Source organism: Fukomys damarensis, unplaced genomic scaffold (assembly GCF_012274545.1).
Source record: "Fukomys damarensis isolate Sample0158 unplaced genomic scaffold, DMR_v1.0_HiC HiC_scaffold_30, whole genome shotgun sequence".
In the NCBI taxonomy this organism is placed as follows: Eukaryota; Metazoa; Chordata; class Mammalia; order Rodentia; family Bathyergidae; genus Fukomys; species Fukomys damarensis.
The window spans coordinates 279,681-302,756 of NW_022900942.1; the positions used below are offsets into that span (position 1 = coordinate 279,681).

The 23,076-nt window shown below is 33.7% G+C and overlaps 1 protein-coding gene across 1 annotated transcript; it reads left to right on the top strand.

The window, feature by feature from the left end:
• The first annotated feature begins 21,155 nt into the window (after window positions 1-21,155).
• Window positions 21,156-22,106, top strand: LOC104865297 (olfactory receptor 18). Its single transcript, XM_010628743.2, has one exon. It carries the CDS (start codon window positions 21,204-21,206, stop codon window positions 22,104-22,106), a length of 903 nt encoding a protein of 300 aa, XP_010627045.1. The 5' UTR covers window positions 21,156-21,203.
• The last annotated feature ends 970 nt before the right edge of the window (window positions 22,107-23,076 follow it).

Consider the following 23,076-nt stretch of genomic DNA (forward strand, 5'->3'; position numbering starts at 1 on the left):
TCATCAGGAGAATATGAATAAGAGAGACACATGTGATTATAAGCCAGGATATCAGAACCAGGAGGCCACAGAGCTGAGGGTTCATGATGTGTATGTATTTCAAGGGGTGGCAGATTGCTACAAAGCGGTCATAGGCCATCACAGTCAGTAGGAAATTATCCATTCCTGAAAAAATTATAAAAAAGTATACCTGAGTGAGGCATTCCATGTAGGAGATGTCTTTATTCTGTTTCTGGATATTCATCAGCATTTTGGGGACTGTGGTGGAAATGAAGCCAAGGTCCACAAAGGACAGATTACAGAGAAAGAAGTACATGGGGGTGTGGAGGTGAGAGTCCCAGGCAGTAACCAAGATGATGAGCATGTTCCCGAGCACTGTTACCAGGTACATGGACAGGAAGAGTCCAAAGAGAATGGGCTGGACTTTTGGATCCTCTGAGAGGCCCAGTAGGAGGAACTGTGATAGTCCTGTGTGGTTCACTGCATGCATGACCCTGTTTGATCTGTAGGAGAAGGAAGAAATGGCAGTGTTCAATCAATAACCATTGGCTCTTCAGGTGGTTACCACCTCATAATATCTCTCCATGGACACTTTTCAATCACACTATGTCACTCAGTGGTAGTAGTTCATTTAGCTGAATGGCAGCTCATTCCCTTTTTAAATGTGAACATTACTTCATACTTACTTTAATGTATCAGATATTTCTTCTGTCTTTACATCATTGAATCACTTGTTTTATTTTATTTTTATTATTTATTAATTTTTTTGGTTCTGGGGATTGAACTCAGGACTGTGTGCTTTCACAGCAGGTAGTGGCACCACTGAGCTAAATCCCCAGGTCCAATTTTTTTATTTTTGATTTTTAATTCATGACTGACTAAAATTTTGTTTTATATCAGTTTTCAAAAACAACTGTGAACTCAAAAAAAAAACTGCGAACTTTTCATTTATTTTCTATGATAATATCTATATTTCTTTATTTTGCTACTTTTATAATACTGATTCAACAGTAATTCTTACACAAAGTTTTATTGTACAATTTGACAAGTCATTGGGCTATGACAGTTCATTCTCAATGCTACATTTTTTCCTCAGAGTTATTAGTGATGCACTATAAAACTTCAAAACATGCATTAAATGACAGCTACCATTATTTATATTCAAGTCTCTATTTTCCTTATTATTATATTATTTGAGACACATAATTTTCCCAAAGTACATTGAAGGGCTGTGATTCAAATGTTGTTTCTTGGGCCAGGAATTTGGCTCAGTGGTGCTGCTGCCTGCCTTGAAAGCAGAAGGACCCAAGTTTGATCCCCAGTACCAAAAAAAAAAAAAAATTAAATGTTGTTTCTTGAGTACATTATGAAATACAATCCTATCCAACCAACAGAATATCTTTATTACCCTGAAAAATAATTTAAGCTCTATTAAATGTAAACACCTCCTGTCTTCAGTAGGAACAGTACACGCTTACCACAAGGTAAGATTAGAGCAAAATTAAACAAAACGATTTTTCCTTTGGTTCTTCTCTTAAAATAAGAATCATGTAAATGTTAATTTTGTTCTGCATATATCAGTAAATGTATCATAGATGGCTCTCACTTATCAATATATCTTTAAACTGTACCAGTCACTATTGGGAGGAATTTGTATCATTATAAATATAATTGATTTCTTACCTCTTTTCACATACCTCGCAGCCCTTTCAAATTGTGAATATAGCTTATTTTTCCCAGAAGGCCAACCAGGTGAGTATCTCCTATTAGAGGAAAAAGCATGTGTACTACGTAGAGAAAAGGAGGAAAGAAAGCAACCATCATTAAAATAATATGCTACACTTATGTGCTTGTGTAATCTCACGTGTCTATTTTCTTAAATCAGCAAAGTTAATGGCCAGAATATAGATTGATGGACTTGATTAAAATATTCAAAAGTTATATGAATGGAATTATTATATAAGCATTTATTATAAAATACAGTCTTGCAAAAATAACAACCTTCATGAAAGAAAGCATCAGTGTAATGAATACCTCGTGGTTTAAAATTAAGAGAAGAGAAAACATACTGTGGATCAAGTTCGTCCAAGAAGTTGGGTGGCTGTGTCTTCAATGAAATACAAGGAATCGAGCTGCCAATCATAAGAGCTGAGGAAGGAAGGGACACATAAAACAGAACAGAGTGTGTGGCTTTACCATCAAGTGATGACCCATGGTTGTAACAGCTTCTCCTCAAGATCTATCCGTGCTTGTCACCGTGTAGGTTCTGAAAAAGTGCATATGTTTGATTTATTTAAAATATGAAGATTAAAATGGCTAACAAAACACTATATGAAATCTTTCACTTGTCACAAGCCTTAACATAAATCCTAAACTTAATAGTGGAATTAAATAAAAGCCATTAATACTTATTTTAGAAGGATAAAGCAATTAATGGGAACAGAGCTTTTAAGAAGGGAGGGCAGAGGTAAGGGGAAAAAATGAGAATCAAGACTTGCCATGTAAAGGTACATGATCCCAACTGAATGTAACTTAAGAAGGGAGGGCAGAGGTAAGGGGAAAAAATGAGAATCAAGACTTGCCATGTAAAGGTACATGATCCCAACAATGAATGTAACTGTACTGTATCCCTAAAATGTACCAATAAACTCAATAAAATTAAAAAAAAAGAAGGGATGCCTGTTCAACATAAGATATTGCTTATTATAGTTCATCACAATAATAAGCCAACACATGTAGACCCTAGCCACAATTATAACAGAAGTATATGAGTAAGAAAATTTAACAGGTATTACCTGCTTAGCATCCAGTGTGAAGTATATAAGCAAATAATGAAACCAAAGATGTTTTTCTAACTCTCTGTTTGTGTTCAAACCATAATAAATAAAACATTACTTTAAAACATTTCAATATTTGTGTTAAATTGTAGTATTTTATTAAATATGAAAAAAATTATGTCCTATAGATGCAGTTGTGGATACTAAAGTGAAATCTTAGTTATACATATCTGGAAGAACATGACTATCAGAAAGTAGAATTCCTATAAAAATAGGAATATAACAAGAAAGAACACCATTTAAATTAGAATATAGTTTAGATCGTATATATAAAAGGATTTTGAGTATGTAGTTCATAAGTAAAATACTGGATGCACTTTGAGATCATGATGTTGGATATAACAAATCATTACCCCAAGCTTAAATGTCACATTGTTACTATATAACAAATTCAAAGTAGAAATGAATGAAAGAACAAAATAAAAGAGAAATGATTGGAAACAGGGAGACAGGCCTTTGCAAGAAGGAAGATGACCAAGAGTTGGAGGAAAGGGAGGAGTGGGGTGAAAGAGAATTAAGATATAGTAAGTACATATGACTATGAATGTAAGGATTATGCACTGCAAATACATACTTTAGAAATTGAGAGTTAAAGAAAAAAATAAAATTCTGATAGAAGACAATTTATCAGAAAAAGTGAGGAGGAGTTTGAGACTCTGCAAACTATAAATCTTACTGGGCAGTGTTTTTAGTTTTTAAAGCCTGAGAGAAGGACACAGAATAGCTGGAAAAATCATGTCTTAGAGGAAATCAATATTTCTTCAGAATATATATATACTTCTCCCCCATAAACTAAACATGAGTATTTCACAGGATCATTACTGTAGAGAGGAAGCCCAGTTCCCAACTTGACTTTTCCTTTTCTTCCTGCACCTCCTATGGCTAAGACACAGCCACCTCTCCTATGGCTGTCACTGCAGTTCTCTATTCAAGATCTGTCCCTAGAAAACCCACTTATCTTTTTCACAGAAGATAACCACAGAGATAAGGGTGAGTGACTTCAGGTGTATTTATATTTTTAGATTCTAAGTGTTTAGCTCTCAAAGAACCTAATTAAATAAATTGTTGTATGATCCTTTCAATCTCCATACAATCAGCTCCCTTGGGAAAGAGCAGAAAGTGTAGCTGAAAAATTTCAGTTAATTTTATGTGTATCGAGGTAACAGGCAATGTGATTATTTCCTCCAGGTCAAATTCATTTAATTGATTTCAAAGTTACCATATGAAATCTCTATGTATTTTTTGCATGAAAATGATTCCTGGACAATTTTTTTCTGTGTTACACATATTTGGAACACTTAGAAACTTTATTGATCATTATTTATGCACAGTGATGAACAGCATCAGAAATCCTCTCATTATTTTTCTCAAAGTTTTTACTTTTCAATTTTTATTATTTATTTGACCAATAAATTTGCATGTGTTTTTATATATGATATGTAGTTTTGTAATATAATAAATTATGAAATAACTGTCTAGAAAATTATATGCATTAATTTCATATATCTATCATTATGTAGAGAACACTTAACTAATATATATTTCTAAATTTCTAATAATACACCAGTAGCATATAATCTGTATAGTAACTGTATTTGAAATACTTTAAAATTCATCTAATTTTTACTTATTTTTCTTAGTATATTTCTGTAATACATACTGATTGCATTCTAAATGAGGAATTGATTCATACACTTACATCTTGATCCTTTTACATTCCCATGTGGCAAAGGTCTTCCCCTCTGCAAGCTTCCTTACATCTCCTTTCACTATCGATGGAGTTCATATCACTGCTTCTTAGAATTTCTCTTCTACTTTTCTCTTAAATTAGTTATATTTTGTCAAAGATGAGGTAGCTGAGTACATCTGGAGTTGCTGACCATCCCCACTGGAGGAAAGATGGCCTTTTTAATAAATGGTGTTCAAAAAACTGGATCTCAACCTGCCAAAGATTAAAACTAGATCCTTATTTTTCATCATGCACTAAATTAAAATAAAAATGGATTAAAGATGTATATATTAAAACAAACACTAAACTTTCCGGAAGATAAATTAGGCAGGACTCTTGAAGACATTGGCATTGAAAAAGACTTTATGAACAAATCACCAGTAGCACAGGAACTAGCAGAAAGAATAAAAAACTGGATTCTCATTTTATTAAAAAGCTTCTGTACTGCCAAAAAGAACCAAAAAACAAAAAAAATCAACAGAACTAACAGACAACCTACAATGTGTGAAAAACTTTTTACCAACTGCTCCTTAGACAAAGGACTATTATCTAGAATATATAAAAAACTCAAAACAACCAGTCCCCCCAAATACAAAGACACAATTCAAAAATGGGCATCTGAAATTAAGAGACATTTCTCAGACAAAGAAATAACAGCAGCAAGTAAATATATGAGAAAATGTTCTACATCACTGATAATTCAAGAGATGCAGATGAAAACAACACTGAGATTTCACCTCATCCCACAAAGAATGGCTGCTATCAAGAAATCACACAATAACAAATGTTGGCGGGGTTGTGGGGAGAAAGGAACCCTTCTTCACTGTTGGTGGGAGTGCAGACTTGTGCAACTATGATGGAAATCAATATGGAGAGATCTCAAAGATTTGGGACTAGAGGTTCCATTTAACCCAGCCATCCCTCTTCTGGATATCTTTCCAAAAGAATTAAAATAATCATACCACAGCAATATACATACATATATATACATATACATGTATATACATACATACATATATATACATATATATATATATATATACATATATATATATACACAACCATGTTTATAGAGGCACAGTTTGTAATAGCTAAAATTTGGAAACAGCCCATTTGCCCTTCTGTTGGAAAATGGATAAAGAAGATGTGGTTTTTCTATAAAATGGAATACTCCTCAGCCATAGAGAATGAGAAATTAGAGTCATTAATAGGAAAATGGATACTTATTGAGGATATAATCTTAAGTGAAATAAATATTTCACACATGTGTGTATACCAAATAGTTTCTCTGGTGTGGAAAACTATAATAGTACACAAGATCCTAGTAGGATAATTAATAGTGTGGAATAGGAAGAAAAGGGCTAAAGGTGTAGGGAAAATGGGAAGGGTAGGGGAAAGGGAATAAGAGAAAAGAAAAAAATATGAGAAAATGAAAAAAAAGGAAATAAAGTGTTTGTAAATGGGGAGGGGAGGAGGTAGTGAAGGGAGGGCAGGGACAAGGGGATAAAATGAGAACCAAGACATGTCATGTGAAGGTACAGGATTACAGTAATTAATGTAACTGTATTGTATACCTAGATTGTGCCAATAAAAATAAAAAGAAAAAATTTTCACTATATTTTCATGACTTTCATATTACAGAAATAATACCACATATAACCTTTTGTGTTTGACTTAGTTTTCATACTATAACCAGGGTTTCAAGTTATATCTGATTTTCTACAAGGATTCAAATTTATCTTTATGTCTATTGTAATTTATGAGTACTGCACTGTGTAAATATACAAGATTTCTTTATTCATAATCTTCTTATGGACGTATATTTGCATCTCCCAAGATTCCAAGATTATGAGTTGTGCCACAATACAATGACTATGCATGTATTATTGTCACATGGTGTTTTCATTTTTTTTAGGACATTCAGATATAGCTGAGTGAAATGGAATTTTTATTGTAGTTGTTTTAAGAATTGTCATACTGATTTTTTTATGGTTGTATTATTTTGCTTTCCCTCCATCAACATAGAAGGTTTACTTTTTTATCCATAACTTAATCAACATTTTTTATTTGTACACTATAGATTTAATTTTAATTTTATATTAATAAGTGTTTATATTACATGTTTACATATATTGTATGGAGAAGGTACATGCGCATGATACATCTTAATTTCTTTTCTTCTTTATTTTTCAAAATCAGTGGACAGGGATGGGGCTGTAGCTCAGCAGGACAATGCCTGTCCAGCAAGTGTGAGGCCCTGTGTTTGATCCCCGGTACCAAAAAAAGGAAAGGTGAAAAAAAAGAACAAAATCAATAAAGATATAAGATATTTTTATGATAAAGAACAGCTGAACAATTTCTTGACAAACAAATACTCCAAAAATGTTGGAAGAATATACTAGAAAGAGACAATGAAGGTGATAATTCCACTGATCCCAATGGAATAACTCCACCAGGGATGTTAAAAAATTAAATAAGAGGAAAAGAGCATTAACAGCCAGCAAAATAATACAATAAGAAGAGTAAATCATTACCTATCAGTTATAACTATCAATGTAAATGGTTTCAATTAACCAATCAAAGTAAATAGATTGGCACAATGGATCAAGAAAAAAATCCAACAATATGGTGCACACAAGAATTACATTTATCTCAGAAAGACTTCGACTGAAATATAAGGGATGACAAAAACTGTTCCACACAACAGAAACCTGCAAAAAAAGCAGGAGTAGCTATTCTATTTGCAGACAAAGTGAACTTCAATCCAAGCTTGGTCAGAAGAGTCAAAGAAGGTCACTACATACTTATTAAGGGAACAATCCAAGAGGAAGTGATAACAATCATAAATATGTATTCCCTGAATATTGATGCCCCAATCATATAAAGTAACCATTAATAGAAATTAAAAATCGAACACTAATACAGTTGTGATGGAATTCCTCAACATCACATTGTCATAAATAGATAAACTAGTCAAAAACTATCAAGGAAATAACAGTGGTAAATGAAACCTTTGAACAAACTGACAGTATATATCTACATAGCCTTGCATCCAACAACACCAAAATGCACATCTTTCTTAGCAGCAAGAGTAACTGTCTCCAAAAGGCCTAACTACTAGCTCGTATAACATGCTAAAGAAAATGTGAAGGAACTGATTCATACCATGCATATTATCAGTTCATCATGCAATGAAATTGGAAATCAAAGGCTAAAGAATCCACAAAAATATATAATAACATGGAAATTAAGTAATACCCTATTGAAAAACCAATGAATCACAGGTAATATTAAAGTAGAAAGTAGAAAGTTTCTACAACTGAATGATAATGCCACCATGGTATGCCAGAAATAAGGAATGCAATGAAAGAATTGACGCAATAATGTTTATATCAGTGAATTCCCACAGCAGAAAATATGGTCTGAAATGAAATAAATAACCTAATGTTCAACCTAAAACATCTACAAAAATAAGAGCAGGTCTACTCAAAGCTTGTACAAGGATAATATTATAAAGATTAGAGCAGAAATGAAAGCAATTGAGACTGTTATCCCATATAAATTATATTATCAGACCATAGTGCAATTAAACTGGAGATCAATAGCATAAGGAACAATAAGAACTTCAAAAACAGAGGAAAATTTAATAACAGACTCCTGAACAACCAATGGGTCACAACAGATATTAACAAAGAAATTAGAGACTTTTTACAATTTAATGATAATACCAGTACAACATACAAGAATATATGGGAAACAATAAAAGCATTTTTACATGGGAAATTCATAGCAAAGAATGCCCAAACTAGGAAAACAGAGTGAGCTCAAATACACAACCTAATGGTGAATTTTAAACTCCTAGAAAAAGAAGAGCAAGAGAAACCGAAAGCTCACCCAAGGGAGGACATTATAAAGATCAGAGCAGAAATCCATGCAATAGAGACTAAGAGAATGATACAAAAATAAAAAAATAAAAATAAATCAGAGTTTATTCTTTGAAAGAATAAAAATCAATAAGCCTTAGCCAACCTTATCAAAAAAGGAAAGAAAAGTTTCAAATTAATGCAATTAGGAATGAAAACGTGAAATCACAACTCATTCAACAGATAGCCAGAGGCACATCAATATTTACTTGGGGAACCTGTACTGTAATAAAATGGTGAACACAGAAGAAATGGACAGATTTCTAGATACATATGAATTACCAAATTTGAATGAAAAAGACATAAAAATTCTAAACACTCCAATTACAATCAGTGAAATTGAAAATATATTTAAAATTTTAACAACAGAGAAAATTCCAAGTCTTGATGGTTTCACTGCTGAATGTCTGCAAGACATTTAGAGAAAAATTATTGCCACTACTCTCTAAACTTTTTTATGAAATTGAGAGGGAAGCAATGCTTCCTATTTTAGTCCTGGAATCAAGTGTTAATTTGATTCTAAAATCAGGATAAGACCCAACTAAAAAAGAGGACTACAGGAGAATCTCTCTGATGAACATAGATGCACAAGTCCTCAATAAGATACAGGCAAACAGAATACAGAGGGTCATGAAGATTATACACCCTGACCAATTTGGGATAAATAAATAAATAAATGAGTAAATGTAATACACTATGTTGACAGAATCAATATAAAAATGATATGACCATGCCAATAGTTGTAAAAACAGCATATAACAAAATTCAATACTGATTCATTATAAAAATTCTTCAGAAAATTGGAATAGATGGTCTTTATCTTAAATTGATACATGTTATCTATGAAAAACCAACAGCCATGGTCATACTAAATGGTAAAAAATTGGAAACCTTCACTCTAACATCAGGAAGAACACGAGGATATCCACCATCAGCACTTCTGTTCAATATAGTTTTGGAAACATTACCCACAATAATTTTACAAGAAAAATAAATAAAAGCAATAAAGATGGGAAAGTAAGGATTTAAGCTGTCAGTATTTGCTGATGATTATATAGGTGACTCAAAAGATGCCACCAAAAGGCTTCTAGACTTAATTGAAAGATTCAATAAAGTAGCTAGATAAAAGGTTAACACTCAAAACTCAGTAATTTTCTTGTACACAAATAACAGACTCCATAAGAGTAAAATTAGTGCAACAATCCCTTTCATAATAGCATCCCCCAAAATGAAATACCTATGAATCAATCTAAAACAGGAAACAAGAGACCTCTATATTGAGAACTACAACAACAACTAATAAAGAGATTCAAGGGGATATAAGAAAATGGAAAGACATCCATCGTTCCTGAGTAGGAAGAATTAATATAGTGAAAATGATCATACTTCTAAAACTGCTAAACAGATTCAATGAAATCCTGAGTGAAATTCCAAAATTATACCTGACACAACAACCAAAAATAATCAAAAAATTCATTTGAAATCAGAAGAAACCTAGAAAAGCAAAAGCAATTATAGGCAGCAGAGACATGGCAGGGTGTATCACTATTCCCACCTTGAAACTAAACTACAAAGACAGTCTGATAAAAACAGCATGGTACTGTCAAAGAAACAGACCCAAGGATCAGTGGAACATATTAGAAGATGCAGAAACAATTCCTGACATATTCAGATAAGTCATCTTTTACAAAAAAGCTAACTAATCTCACCTGAGATTAGATAACCTCTTTAATAAATGGTGTAGGGAAAATTTGATTCAACCTGTCAGAGATGAAGACTAGAGCCCTATCTTTCACCATGCACTAAGTTAAAATCCAAGTGGGTTAAAGATCAAAATATTAAAACACAAACACTGATCTTGTAAGAACATAAGTGAGATAGAACTCTTGAAGGTACTAGCATAGGAAAACACTTTATGAAGAAATCCTCAGTAGCAGGGGAACTAGCACAAAGAATCAACAACTGATATCATATATTTTTAAAAAGCAGAGAAATTGCAAGTAAAACAAATAGACAACACACAGTGTTGGAAAAAATACCAGCTTTTGCTCTGAAAAGTGTCTACTATATAAAATATATAAACACACACACATCAGACCCACTCAAACTTAGAGACCCAATTCAAAAAAGGGGAACTGATATAAACAGACATTTCTTAGAAAAATTATTAAAAGAAGCAAAACACATATGAAAAAAATGTTCAACCTCACAGGTCATTTGTGAGATGCAGAGGAAAAGAATGCAAATTCCATCTCACACCAGCAAGCATGGCTGCTATCAAGAAATCAACAAATAAATGCTGGCAAGGTTTTTGGGGTAAAGGAACACTTCTCCATTATTGGTGGAAGTTCAGACTGGTGCAACCATTGTGGAAATTAATATGGAGATACCTCACACAACTAGGATTAGAAGTCCCATTTGACCCATCTATTCCTATGCTGGGTTTCTTCCCAAAAGAATTAAAAGATTCATACCAAAATGATATATGCTCACCCATGTTTATAATTGTATAGGTTGTAGTAGATAAAATTTGGAAACAACAGAATTACCCATCAACTGGAGACTGGATAAAGAAGATAGTACACACACACACACACACACACACACACACACACACACACACAACATTGAGTACTACACAGTCATAAAGAATGAGAAATTTAGATATTTTTAGCCAAGTGGATACACATTGAGGCCATACATTTAAATGAAATTAATAAGTCACACCAAATAGTTTCTCTGGTGTGAAAAACTAAAAGTGTGAGGATCAAAAATAATATAATTCATATTATTTAATAAGAAGGAAAATCTAAAGAATAAAGGAAGTGGGAAGGGTAGGAGAAGGTAAAAAGGGATAAGAAAGAATATATGAAAAGAGGGGCTGGGGACTTAGCTCAGCAGTTCGGTGGCCTGCCTTGCAAGCACAAGGACCTGAGTTCAATCCCCGGTACCAAAAAACAAAAAACAAAAAACAAAAAAAAAACCCAAAAGATTATATGAAAAGAAAATCATGGGAAATATATTTGTAAACAAGAAGGGTGGAGGGTGTGAAGGGAGGGCTGGGGAATGGGAAAAAATAAGAACCAAAATAAGTCATGTAAAGGTACAAGATCCCAATGTTTATACTTAAAATGTACCAATAAATTTAATAAAGATAAAAATAAAACACATGAAATACTTAGAACAAGACTATTGTACAAAAATTAATCAAAGTGGTGGTTCTTGGAAAGAGTACATGAAATAGGCAAACTCTTAGCCTAACCTATATAAAAAGGAAATGAAAAATCCAAATCCATGCAATTTGGAATGAAGAGAGAAATAGCAAAAGATTCCACAGAAATTCATATGATCAAGATACACTTTGAAAATGTTTATTCCAATAAGATATAAAATTTGGAAGAAATAGATCGATTTGTAGATACACATGAAATATGAAAGTTGAATAAAAAAGATATAAAATTCTAAACAATCCTAAATCAATGGATTTGATGATGTATTAAAAAAAACTACAAACAAGGCAAAATCTTTATCCTGATGAATTCACTGTGGAATTCTAAAAGATCATTAGAAAAGAACAAGTGCTACATTTCTCAAACTCTTTAAAGAAACTGAAAGGGAGGTAAAACTGTAAAACTCATTCCTGGAAGCAACTGTTACCCTGAGGGCAAAATCAGAGGTGGATCCAAACAAAAGAGAGAGCAAGAAAATATCCTTAATAAAAATAGATACAAAATGTCTTCAATATGATATAGGCAAAGAGAATGTAGCAAATAAGTAAGAAGATTACAGACCATAACCAAGGATGATTCATCCCAGGGATGCAAGGACAGTTCAACATAAGAAAGTAAATAAATGTGATACATAACAGTAAAAGAAGCAAGAACAGACCCACATGATCATCTCAATAGGTGCAGAACAGTCATATGATTGAGCACAACTTATATTCATAATATAAACCCTAAAAAGTGTTAGCATAGAGAGGTCTGTGTCTCAATCTGATAAAAACTGTCTCTGACAAACCAAAAGAGAACATTTTACTAAATGGTCAAAATTGACAGCTTTAACTCTAAAATCTACAAAAAAACAATGACATGCACTACTACCATTCCTATCCAACATAGTTTTGGAAACTTTAGCAAGAGCAATTATATAATAGAAAGAAATAAAAAGTGAACACATGAAATAAAAATTTAAATCATTACTATTTGTGGATGTTTTTATACTCCACATAGAAGACCCAAAAATCCCCACCAGAAGTCTCCTAGGTTTATTAACCAAATTCAGTACCATAATAGGATACTAAGTCAATGCTCAAATATCAATAGCATCTCTGTATGCAAGTAACAAACTCACTGTGAAATGAAGGAATATATACCTTTCACAACAGCATCAAAAAATGAAACACATAGGAACCAATCTAATGAAGAAAATAACAAACCTTTCCATTTAAAACATCAGTACTCTGATAAGAGATCAAAGAGGATATCAGAAAATGGAATGATATCATTGTTGTTGAGCCCCCAGAACAAATGTAGTGAAAATGGCTATATTTCCAAAACTCTTATACAGATTTAATGCAATCCCAATCAAAATATGAAGAGCATGCCTTCATCTAAGGATCTAAGGAAAGCAATCCTACAATTCATTTGGAACTAGAAGAGACCTAGAATACCAAAAGCAATTCTGGGCCACAAGGGCAAGGCAAGGAGTTTCACAATCCTCAACTTGAAATTATTTTACAGCACTCCTGGGATAAGAACAGCATGGGACAGGCCAAACCAAGAAACAAGGATCAATGAAACAGAATAGAAGATGCAGAACCAATTCCAAACACATTCAAGTACCTTATTTTACACAAAGTGGAGAAACATCTTCAGAGAAGAAAGCCTATTGATAAATGGTGCTGTGAATACTGATTTTCCACATGCTAACTAAACCCATATCTCTCCCATTTAGTAAACAGAATTTGAAATGGATCAAAGATCCAAATATTAAAGCAGAAAAACTTAATATGTGCAAGATAGAATAGGTAAATTTTTAAAGATATAGGTGTTGACAAAGAATTAATGCACAAACACCTGATTGCATAGAATATATTACAAAGAATGAAAAGTAGGGATTACATCATATTTAAAAGTTTTTGTAGAGAAAGAAAAAAAATACCAACAGAGTGAAGAGACAACCTAAAATTTAGGAAAAAATTTAACAGGTATTCAACTTACCATGGACTAATAACCAGAATACATAAATAACTTAAAAAGCAGATGCCCCAAATATAAAAATGCAATACCAAACTTGGCATCTAAAAAAGAGTAGAAATTTTTAAGATGAAGAAGCACAAGCAGCAAATAAATACATAAAAATGTTTAAGATCAGTGGTCATTTGAGGAATAGAAATTAAAACACTGAGATTCCATCTCACCCTAGAAAGAATGGCTGCTATCAAGATATCAACCAATAACAAGTGCTGGCACAGTTGTGGGGAGATAGGAACCCTTCTCCACTGTTTAGGGGAGTGTAACTTGGTAAATTACAAGGGGAATCACTATCAACTAAAGGTTCCAATTTCCCCAGTTATCCCCCTGCTACACATTCTTCTGAAAGAAGTAAAAGCATCATAGCACACTCACGTTTATAGCTGTACAATGTGTAAAAGCTAAATTTCAGAGAATCCATAAAGAAAAATGTGGATTTTATAGATGATGCAGTACTACTTTGTCAAAAATTATAATGCAACTGTGATTTTTATAAATGGTGGGATGATACTCTGTCATAAACAAGAATAAAAGTAGACATTGTGAGGTAAGTGGACACACCTTAAGAGCATAATTTAAGGGACATAAATCAGACACACAGTGTAAATATTTCATTGCTTCTGTAGTGTGAGAAATCCAAAAGGTAAATATGGTTCAAAAAGGAGCAATGGTATTGGGAAGTAGGAAGAAAATGTGCGCATGGGAAGGGCAATGAATAAGGGGAAGGGAGAGTGGATGGAGTGCAACGGGGATAAAAATAAATGTAAAAGAATGGAAGAGACACCGAGGAAACAAGATTTTGTAAAAATGAGGGAAAGAAAGGTTACAGGGACAGGAGAGGAAATGGGAAAAAGCATTAAGATGTGTAATGTATAGTTATCAATTCTCTTGGATGAATATAGTCATTATGGATGTCAAAAGTGTAGCAATAAAATTAATTTTAAAAATGTACAGATGTGCTAATAAAAATAAATAAAATGTATAGACCAATCATGGTGAAACTTTTAGAGACCAAGTGTCAAACTGCAACTCAAAAAGCATTTATTTCTGGCAAAGTGAGAAGACTACAATTAAACCTGAATGCTGATGTATCAGTTTAAAATAAATTCATGGTGACCTGGCTTACACGATGACTTAAAGGACAGTGTGTCAGGAATTATGACTTTATTTGTCTTAAAAGGAAAAAAAAAACATGTACTACAGGTTTGCCATCACTTTTATAGACATTAAGGGTGAATATATTTTTGTGAAAATTAGAAATTAAAATACATGCGCAGAATGGATATCCACTTGTTTGGTTCCTTCTCCATCCTCTCATTTTTTCAAAAACTGCTCACATAATACAAAACTGTGCAATCTGTCACAGGCCTCAGCATTCTATCTCCCGGGAATCCATGTTTGCAGCCTTGCATGGTAGATTATTCCTGACTATGTACCTGGTCATGCTTGGGAATCGGCTCATCATCCTGGCTGACTTCGTGGACTTCCACCCCTCCATGTATATATCCACCGGCATCCTGTCTTTGGTTGACATCTGGTTCATCTCCACCATGGTCCCAACAATGGTTGTGAACATTAATTTGCTCTTTAGAATCACCTTATGTGGCTGCCTATAAAATATTACTTTTTGCTACTTTTCTACACAGGGTTGACATGTTTCTGACCGTGAGAACCTAAAGTCTTTCATGGCCATCTCTCAGAACGTACTATAGTCACTCACTTCTGTGGCCTCGCTGATTTCATGAATTTTTGTTTCTTTGTTTAGCTTTTGGACTTCTTGTTGCATGGTTTTATTGCTTTGTATTTTATGTATTTCAGGGACGTGGTTATTTTTAATACATTCCGTGCAGAATCCCATGTCCTTTTTCTTCCCTAATTTAAGACCCCTAAAATATAACATAGTAACATGTTTTATTGCTGTAACCAATGGCTTCTTCCTACATAAGGAATACCTTTTCTTTTTAACTGAAAATACTTCATCGCTTTTAGAGCCTCTTTATTAGGGAGGAAATACTAAGAGTCCTCCACCTGTTGGATTGTTTTATCTATATAGTCTTTAAGTGTATTTTGGCACAGTTTTCTTAACATTCATATGGAAAAGATGCAAAGTAGAATCACTGACGCCAATTCCTCTGATATCCTTAAAAGTAGGGTTATCAATAGCTTCATTAGGAGGCTATTCCCGAGAACACTATGATCTCAGGATTTATGACAATCCTTTGGAAAATAATCTTGAATAGGCAAGTAAACTAAATGTGTAGGCTGGGGATTTAGCTCACTGGTGCCACCACATGCCTTACCAGAGCAAGGTCCAGAGTTTGATCCCCAGTGCAATACAAAAAACAAAAGAAACAAACAAATAAAAAAATCTAAATATGTTACATATAAGACATGCATTCTTACTAACATGTTTTATGGTTAGTAAGGTTTAGATCTTTATTATGTTTCACAGTACATTGGTCACTGCTATTTTGGGGAAGTGGGCTGAATATGGTGTTTAAAAATCCATGTACTGTTTAAATTTGGAAAGATAACATGTTTTAGGTAATGGATTTGGTGGATAGTTTCATAATGAAATCATCACTTATATCATTCAATAATTCCAGAAAAATTAGCAAAATTGTGGGTTTTTTGTTACAGCGATTAAACTATAATAAACAACAAATAAAATACAAGTTATTGTTTTCAAATGGAAGTAAAAATGAATTCAATAAATATTCTCTAGTGCTTTCAGCTTATTATTAGAAGTTTCAAATGTTTGATAGACATTTATTCCATTTACTTTTTTACCAATAATAGTAAGACCTTAGAGATTAGGATGAAATAGATCAATTTTGCTAATGACGAGCTCTGTGCATTGAACCTCCAAGAACATTTAATTGTCAGTAATGAGCCTGTGCCTCCACCTTCTCATTTTGGTTATAGCAGTCCAGTGGGCTTTTTGCCAGGGCCCCTCTTCCATGGTTGTCTGCACTGGGAAGCTCCTGTCTGACCATGTGCTTGCATCAAGTCTGAAAACAGAGTCTGAGTCCTCAGAGGGCCTAACACAGGAGCTCTTCATTAAATCTGTACTTTTGACCATGATCCAGCAGAGAAGCAGCCTTACCCAGTAAGTGCAAGGAAGAGTCTGGATAAGGGACTATCAGAAACATCATTTCCTCATTACTGAGGCTAACATACTAGCTTTTCACCCAAACTGAGGATGCTAACATGCAAAATTTTAGTTATGAGAAATATGAAGCTTGTTTTTTTGTTTGTTTTATTTTACTATGGGCCTCAGATATGTAGTAAGTTTTACTTTCCTTTCACACTTGTTATGTGTGTCACACACATCTCGGCCATAAAATCCCTCTATTGTGTTACTGAGAACTGCTAGAAAATTATGGAAAGGCTGGTGGGGCCGAGGAAGACAATAACCCCAACATCATGTTTTCTATGTGGCTTATTTCATTTCATTTCACAAGTTGAGTCTTCACCGCCTTCAGCAAAAGGGACAGAAATACATTTTATGTAACTGCTACCAGTTATTTGGTAAAAAGAGTGACATGTATCTGAATTGGATGATCTGAAGACTGAAGGCAGTAGGCAGGAATGCTAGAAAGGAGTTCCTCAGGCAGCCACAGATGTATTAAGATGATCACAGTAGTTAGTCCCTCCAAAATGTGATGCCTTGATCACTGTGTACATTTCTTTATTATTTGTGTGTATGGGGAAGGACAATGGGCAGCATCAGCTGATCCAGTATAAGAAGGACCATTATATATCACAGGCATAGAGCACAGAAAGACAGGAACATAGTAATTCCTCACACACCTCCTTCTTGCTCTCTCCAAAGCTACATTGCAAATGACCATGTTACCCTTCATTCTTCAAATGTACACACTTCTCAAAATGAGACATACAGTAAGGTGTTGATTTCATTTTACTCAGGAGTAGTCCAGGGTTCAACAATATGCCTCAGATATATGTGTTCTTAGACATCTCTGTATCTGCTTAAACCTTTCTAAGAAGTATGAAATAATGAAGATCAGATGATTAGATCCAGAATCTGACATCAAATCTTAAATGCTGTTTGCTCCACTTCATACATTTTGAATTTGAGGTAGGTCATTAGAATCTCTGAAACTCAGCATTGTCACCTGAGTTGATTTCCAGTTGACAATGGAATTAAGGAAAGCAGAAATGTGTGTGTGTGTGTGTGTGTGTGTGTGTGTGTGTACTTCATTTGTGTTTAATAGATGGCATATTACAAAGTAGGGACAATGCAAATGAAATATTCCTTGATTTTTGATGGAATGGGACAATGTGAAGGACAGGGGAAAGCAAAGAAGGGTAAGAATATATATATGAAAACAGGAAAAAATGTAAACAATGTCTAGGTAAATGGGGGATGGAGTGTTTCAAGAGAGAACAGGGGAATTAGGAAAAAATAAGAACCGAGATATATCATGTAAAGATACAGATCCCTGATGATGGATGCCATCAAATTGTACACCTAAAATGTACCAATAAACAATGAATAAAAAGCTATTGAAACATTATTACTAAAAATGATGTTATTTTTCTTGACTTTCACCTACATATCCTAGAAATTACTATTTTTTTCTATTTCTTAAATGAGACATTCATTTTTTAATCTTTTATAAGTATATACTGTATATTAGAGAAATGACTCAGTGATGTATCTGAAGTTTCAGAGCTTATATCTTTTTGACATAGCGAAACATTTAAAATAAAAATAACTTCTGTGAACAGTGGATATACCTTTTTTTGGTTCACAAAAATTTACTGTAATAATGTAGTTTCAACAAAAGAAATGCTTTGCTGTCTACATTTTCACCTCTTTTAAGAATGTCCAATGAAACAAAAGCAAAAATATAATAGCTCCATTCTGAGTCTCTTTCAGGGGCCTAATAGTCAATTCCAAAGTACTATACAATTTTTTTACAATCACAACAGCTATATTCATATATCACAAAATAAGTAAACAAGTAATCTTAATCCTTAAACTGATTTACTTTATAAAATCACATCATTCTTATTTTCCTTGGATATTGACATTTGTTTTCTTTAATAATGTCACTATTTTCACAATGATGTAATTGGTCATTTCAAAGATGATTTGATGAAATTTTGTTAAGTTCCAAAATGTCCTTAGTTACTGCAAATGTTGTACACATGGGTATTATACTTTCTGTTTCCTTTGAGTAATATCAGCACAGACAGGTAGAGAATACAAACCTTCATTTTATAGTAGCAGACCATTGGTGTGGGATTAAATATTAATTTCTTGTTTGCCAAACAAGTACACTGACAACTCTATGGAATAAAGATGAAAATGTTACTCCCTATACTAGTTCAGGTTACTTGGCCACAAATCACGCTAGGCTTATAAATATATATCATAAATACTCTTGACAGTATAAATGAACAGTTATAGGTTGTATGTGATAAGGACTGGATTTTTGAAATAACAAATATAGGTGATTAATAATAAAATGAAACATGCTGGAATCTAAATAACTGTCCCTTTTCCACATATGATATGAGTATACTCATTTTCATCATATGGAGAGGCAAAAGGATTTTAAAGATTGCTGTAAAATGCACTCATTAATTAAATGATGTTCCTATAATAATGCACTCTGGCAATTAAATGTTTTCTTTTCCCCCAGCAGGTCATGCTGTGGATCAGTTATAGCGCGTGAAGTCAATAGGTACTTCACAGAAAATCCTGATAGCTTGACAATGTGATCGAGTACATTTTAGGAAGTGAGATGTTGATATGTTGCAGAGAACTTAGATGAACTTTAGGTGACTCATAAATTTACCTCAAAGAAGCCTCTTATGCAGGCATAGTCAATACTGAAGTGTAAGATTTCACACTTAAAAACATGCAATATATTCAGTTATTTTCAGGAACAATGACTATGATCTCCTGTGAAGAAGCACATCATCAGGATGAGATAATGAAATGTCAAATTTTATAGTGGATTAGTCAAAATTCTTTCAAATGAGTGGTAGGGGGAACACATTATTAATATATACTTTTAAATAAAAGCAATGAGTTGTAGAGTCCATATTTATAGTTAATAATAATGAATCAAATTCTGAGTGCCCAAAAGTAATCACAAGTGTTGCTTCTCAATCCTGATGTAGGGAACAACCACCAAGAACTTCACAGGCAAATACATAGAAAAAAAACTGTTTTTCATCTCAGGGCAGGGACCATCATAAAGAAGACTGAGATCCACTTCTTTATGAAATTTAAATTCTTTTTAAAAAAGCTTTTGTAATAACAATTTATGCAGGTGTTGCCTCCATTTTGTAGATAAGGATACCATCCAGATGTATTGAAATTATTTTTTGTACTTCCCTCTCTTCATTTTCCCCTTTAAATCATAGTATACCAGAAGAAATAATAAACAGCTTGGCTGCAAGTAGCTGAGGTGAGAGAATTACAACTCATATGTTTTTTTGTTTGTTTGTTTATTTTCTTTTTATTTTTTATTTATTTTTTTGGTACCGGGGATCTAACTCCGGTCCTTTTGCTTGCGATGTAGGCGGTGGAACCACTGAGCTAAATCCCTGGCTCACAACTCATATGGAAAGAAATGGTGATGTGAATGTCTCTTAAATTTCTTAAGAAGATTAGGATTCATACTTGGGTTTTGCTTTCTTACCTGTGGTAAAGTCAACCATACATAAGTTTTAAAATCAGAAATTAAGACCAGCCTGGACTTTATAGTGAGTTCCAGGTCAGTCTCAAGTACATAGTGAAACCCTATCTCAAATAACAACAACAACAAAAAAAACAAAAACAGAAACTCATGAAAGTATGTTTATAGACCCCTCTCCGTCCAGGACAGAAGGAAAAAAAACAAAATTACCATATGGTTTACTGTATTATTTTACTGAGATTGTATAGGTTTGATTGATACAAATAAACAGGCAAAAAATAAAACTATTTCAAATAGGTTTCTAAGCATCTGAATTGGTTTCTAAGCATTACTCAATTACTTAAAGGTGTAATTCACATGAATTCCACACATGTGATCAATAATGACATTAGTTATGTGAATATCATTTAGTAAAATTTGAAGTCTACTAAAGGTAAGGTTAGAAAATATCTGATGAATAAATTTGAAAGTACAAACAAAATTTAAATAAGGACATCATTAACAAACAAAATTACTCATGAAATGCAACAAATCTGAAAAACTGCGTGATAAATAGATATAACAGTGTGCACTGATTACTAAGACCTAACTTTGACTTAGTGTTCACATGAAGCCTAACTCTTCCACAGTATTAAACATTTAAAATCAAAGCACATTGCACAAATTCATGAAAATTGGTGGCTGTTGCATTCCTTATTCAACTTTTTTCTTCTTCTTTTTTAAGCTGCCCAGGCAGTGCACAAGCAAAAAATGTAACCCGTGTCACAGAATTTCATCTCATGGGACTCTCAGAGGATCCAGACCTGCAGCCCATCTTCTTTGCTCTGTTCCTGACCATGTACCTGGTCACAGTGCTTGGGAACCTGCTCATCATTATGATCATCATCTCTGACTCCCACCTCCACACCCCCATGTACTTCTTCCTCTCCAACCTGTCCTTGGCTGATGTCTGTTTCATCTCTACCACCGTACCAAAATTGATTGTGAACATCCAAACTCAGAGAAGAGCCATCTCCTATGAGGGCTGCCTCACACAGATGTCTCTTTTTGTCATTTCCGGGTGCATGGATGACATGCTCCTGACGGTGATGGCCTATGACCGGTTTGTGGCCATCTGTCACCCCCTGCAATACCATGCCATCGTGAACCCCCGCCTCTGTGTCTCCTTGGTTTTGTTGTCTTTCTTCTTTAGCCTTTTGTATTCCCAGTTGCACAATTTTATTGCTCTGTACTTTGTCTACTTCAGGGATGTAGAAATTGCCAATTTCTTCTGTGAACCATCTCAAATTCTTAATCTAACATGTTCTGATACCATTACCAAATATATAGTCATGTATTTTTTTGGTAGTATCTCTGCTTTTGTTCCTCTCCTGGGGATCTTTTTTTCATACTATAAAATTGTTTCCTCCATTCTGAGAGTCTCATCCTCAGGGGGCAAATATAAAGCCTTCTCCACCTGTGGATCTCACCTGTCAGTGGTGTGCTTGTTTTATGGGACGGCCATTGGAGTGTACCTTAACTCAGCTCTATCGAAGTCCCCCAGAAACAGTGCAGTGGCCTCCGTGTTATACACTGTGGTCACCCCCATGCTCAATCCCTTTATCTACAGCCTGAGGAACAGGGAGCTGAAGAGCGCACTATGGAGACTGCAGTGCATATCATTGCAGTCTCATGGTTTCTAACAGTGTTTACACGGCCTGTTCTGTAAAATTCCTGCATCCCGACCTGTGTATTCATCTGCCTCAGTCACATTATTCTTGTAGTTCCATGGCTTTTATTTCACTCTTGTTTCGTATCCAAATAATCAATTCTGATTATTTTAACTGACTTATGTGAATCTTCTAGAATCATTTTATGATGATCATAGTAATAAAATCAACATGAACTAGCAGCTTAAGTAGTTTGTAAGAAAAGACCTTGGCTTCCACATCAAATGCTAAATTATCTTCATATTTCACATTGGCTTTCATGTTTACAATTTACATATATTTCCTTTAAAAATTACTTTTTAACATCTCTTTAGCCAGGTTTTGACAAGGGGCTATTTCCCTGCTCTTTTGTTTTTGCCTTTTAGTGAAATCATCTGTGGACATTAAACATATTGAAACCTGGGTGTTTTTACCAGAGATTCAGATTTGCACAAATGTTAACATGAAATTTTGTAAAAAAGAAAATATTCTTGGGGTGACTCCTAAAGCAATAAGGTTCAAATGTGTCAGAATGAAATAATTTTTTGCAGCCACCGGTGACATAGCTATCTTTCAGTGTTATTTTCAACTGTATTTTCCTTCAACACATGACAGCTTGACATTGTTTAGTCCTTTTCAGTGTTGCATATTTTAATACAGAATAATGAGATTCATTATTGTAAATTGGCACAAAAGCATAAAGTATTTTTTCTGTTCTACCCCTTTCCCTTTGATCTTGCCCTCCCTCTGATCCCCTTTATTATTTTCACACAACTACTTCTACTCTACTTGTTTTTCCACATTATTGACTTTTGACTGTTTTTTTAAGATTAACTGTTCTTTTTAACTTTCTGAGTCTAGTGTATTTCACTTAGCAGTATGATTATTTTTTTAGTAAAATTAATTTTATTGGTACCTTTTAGGTATAAAATATAATGATATTCATCCCTAGAGATTTGTGCCT

Bases quoted from the DNA above. Each gene is read 5' to 3' on its own strand.
- LOC104865297 (XM_010628743.2), top strand. From the start codon at position 21,204: ATGGGACTCTCAGAGGATCCAGACCTGCAGCCCATCTTCTTTGCTCTG.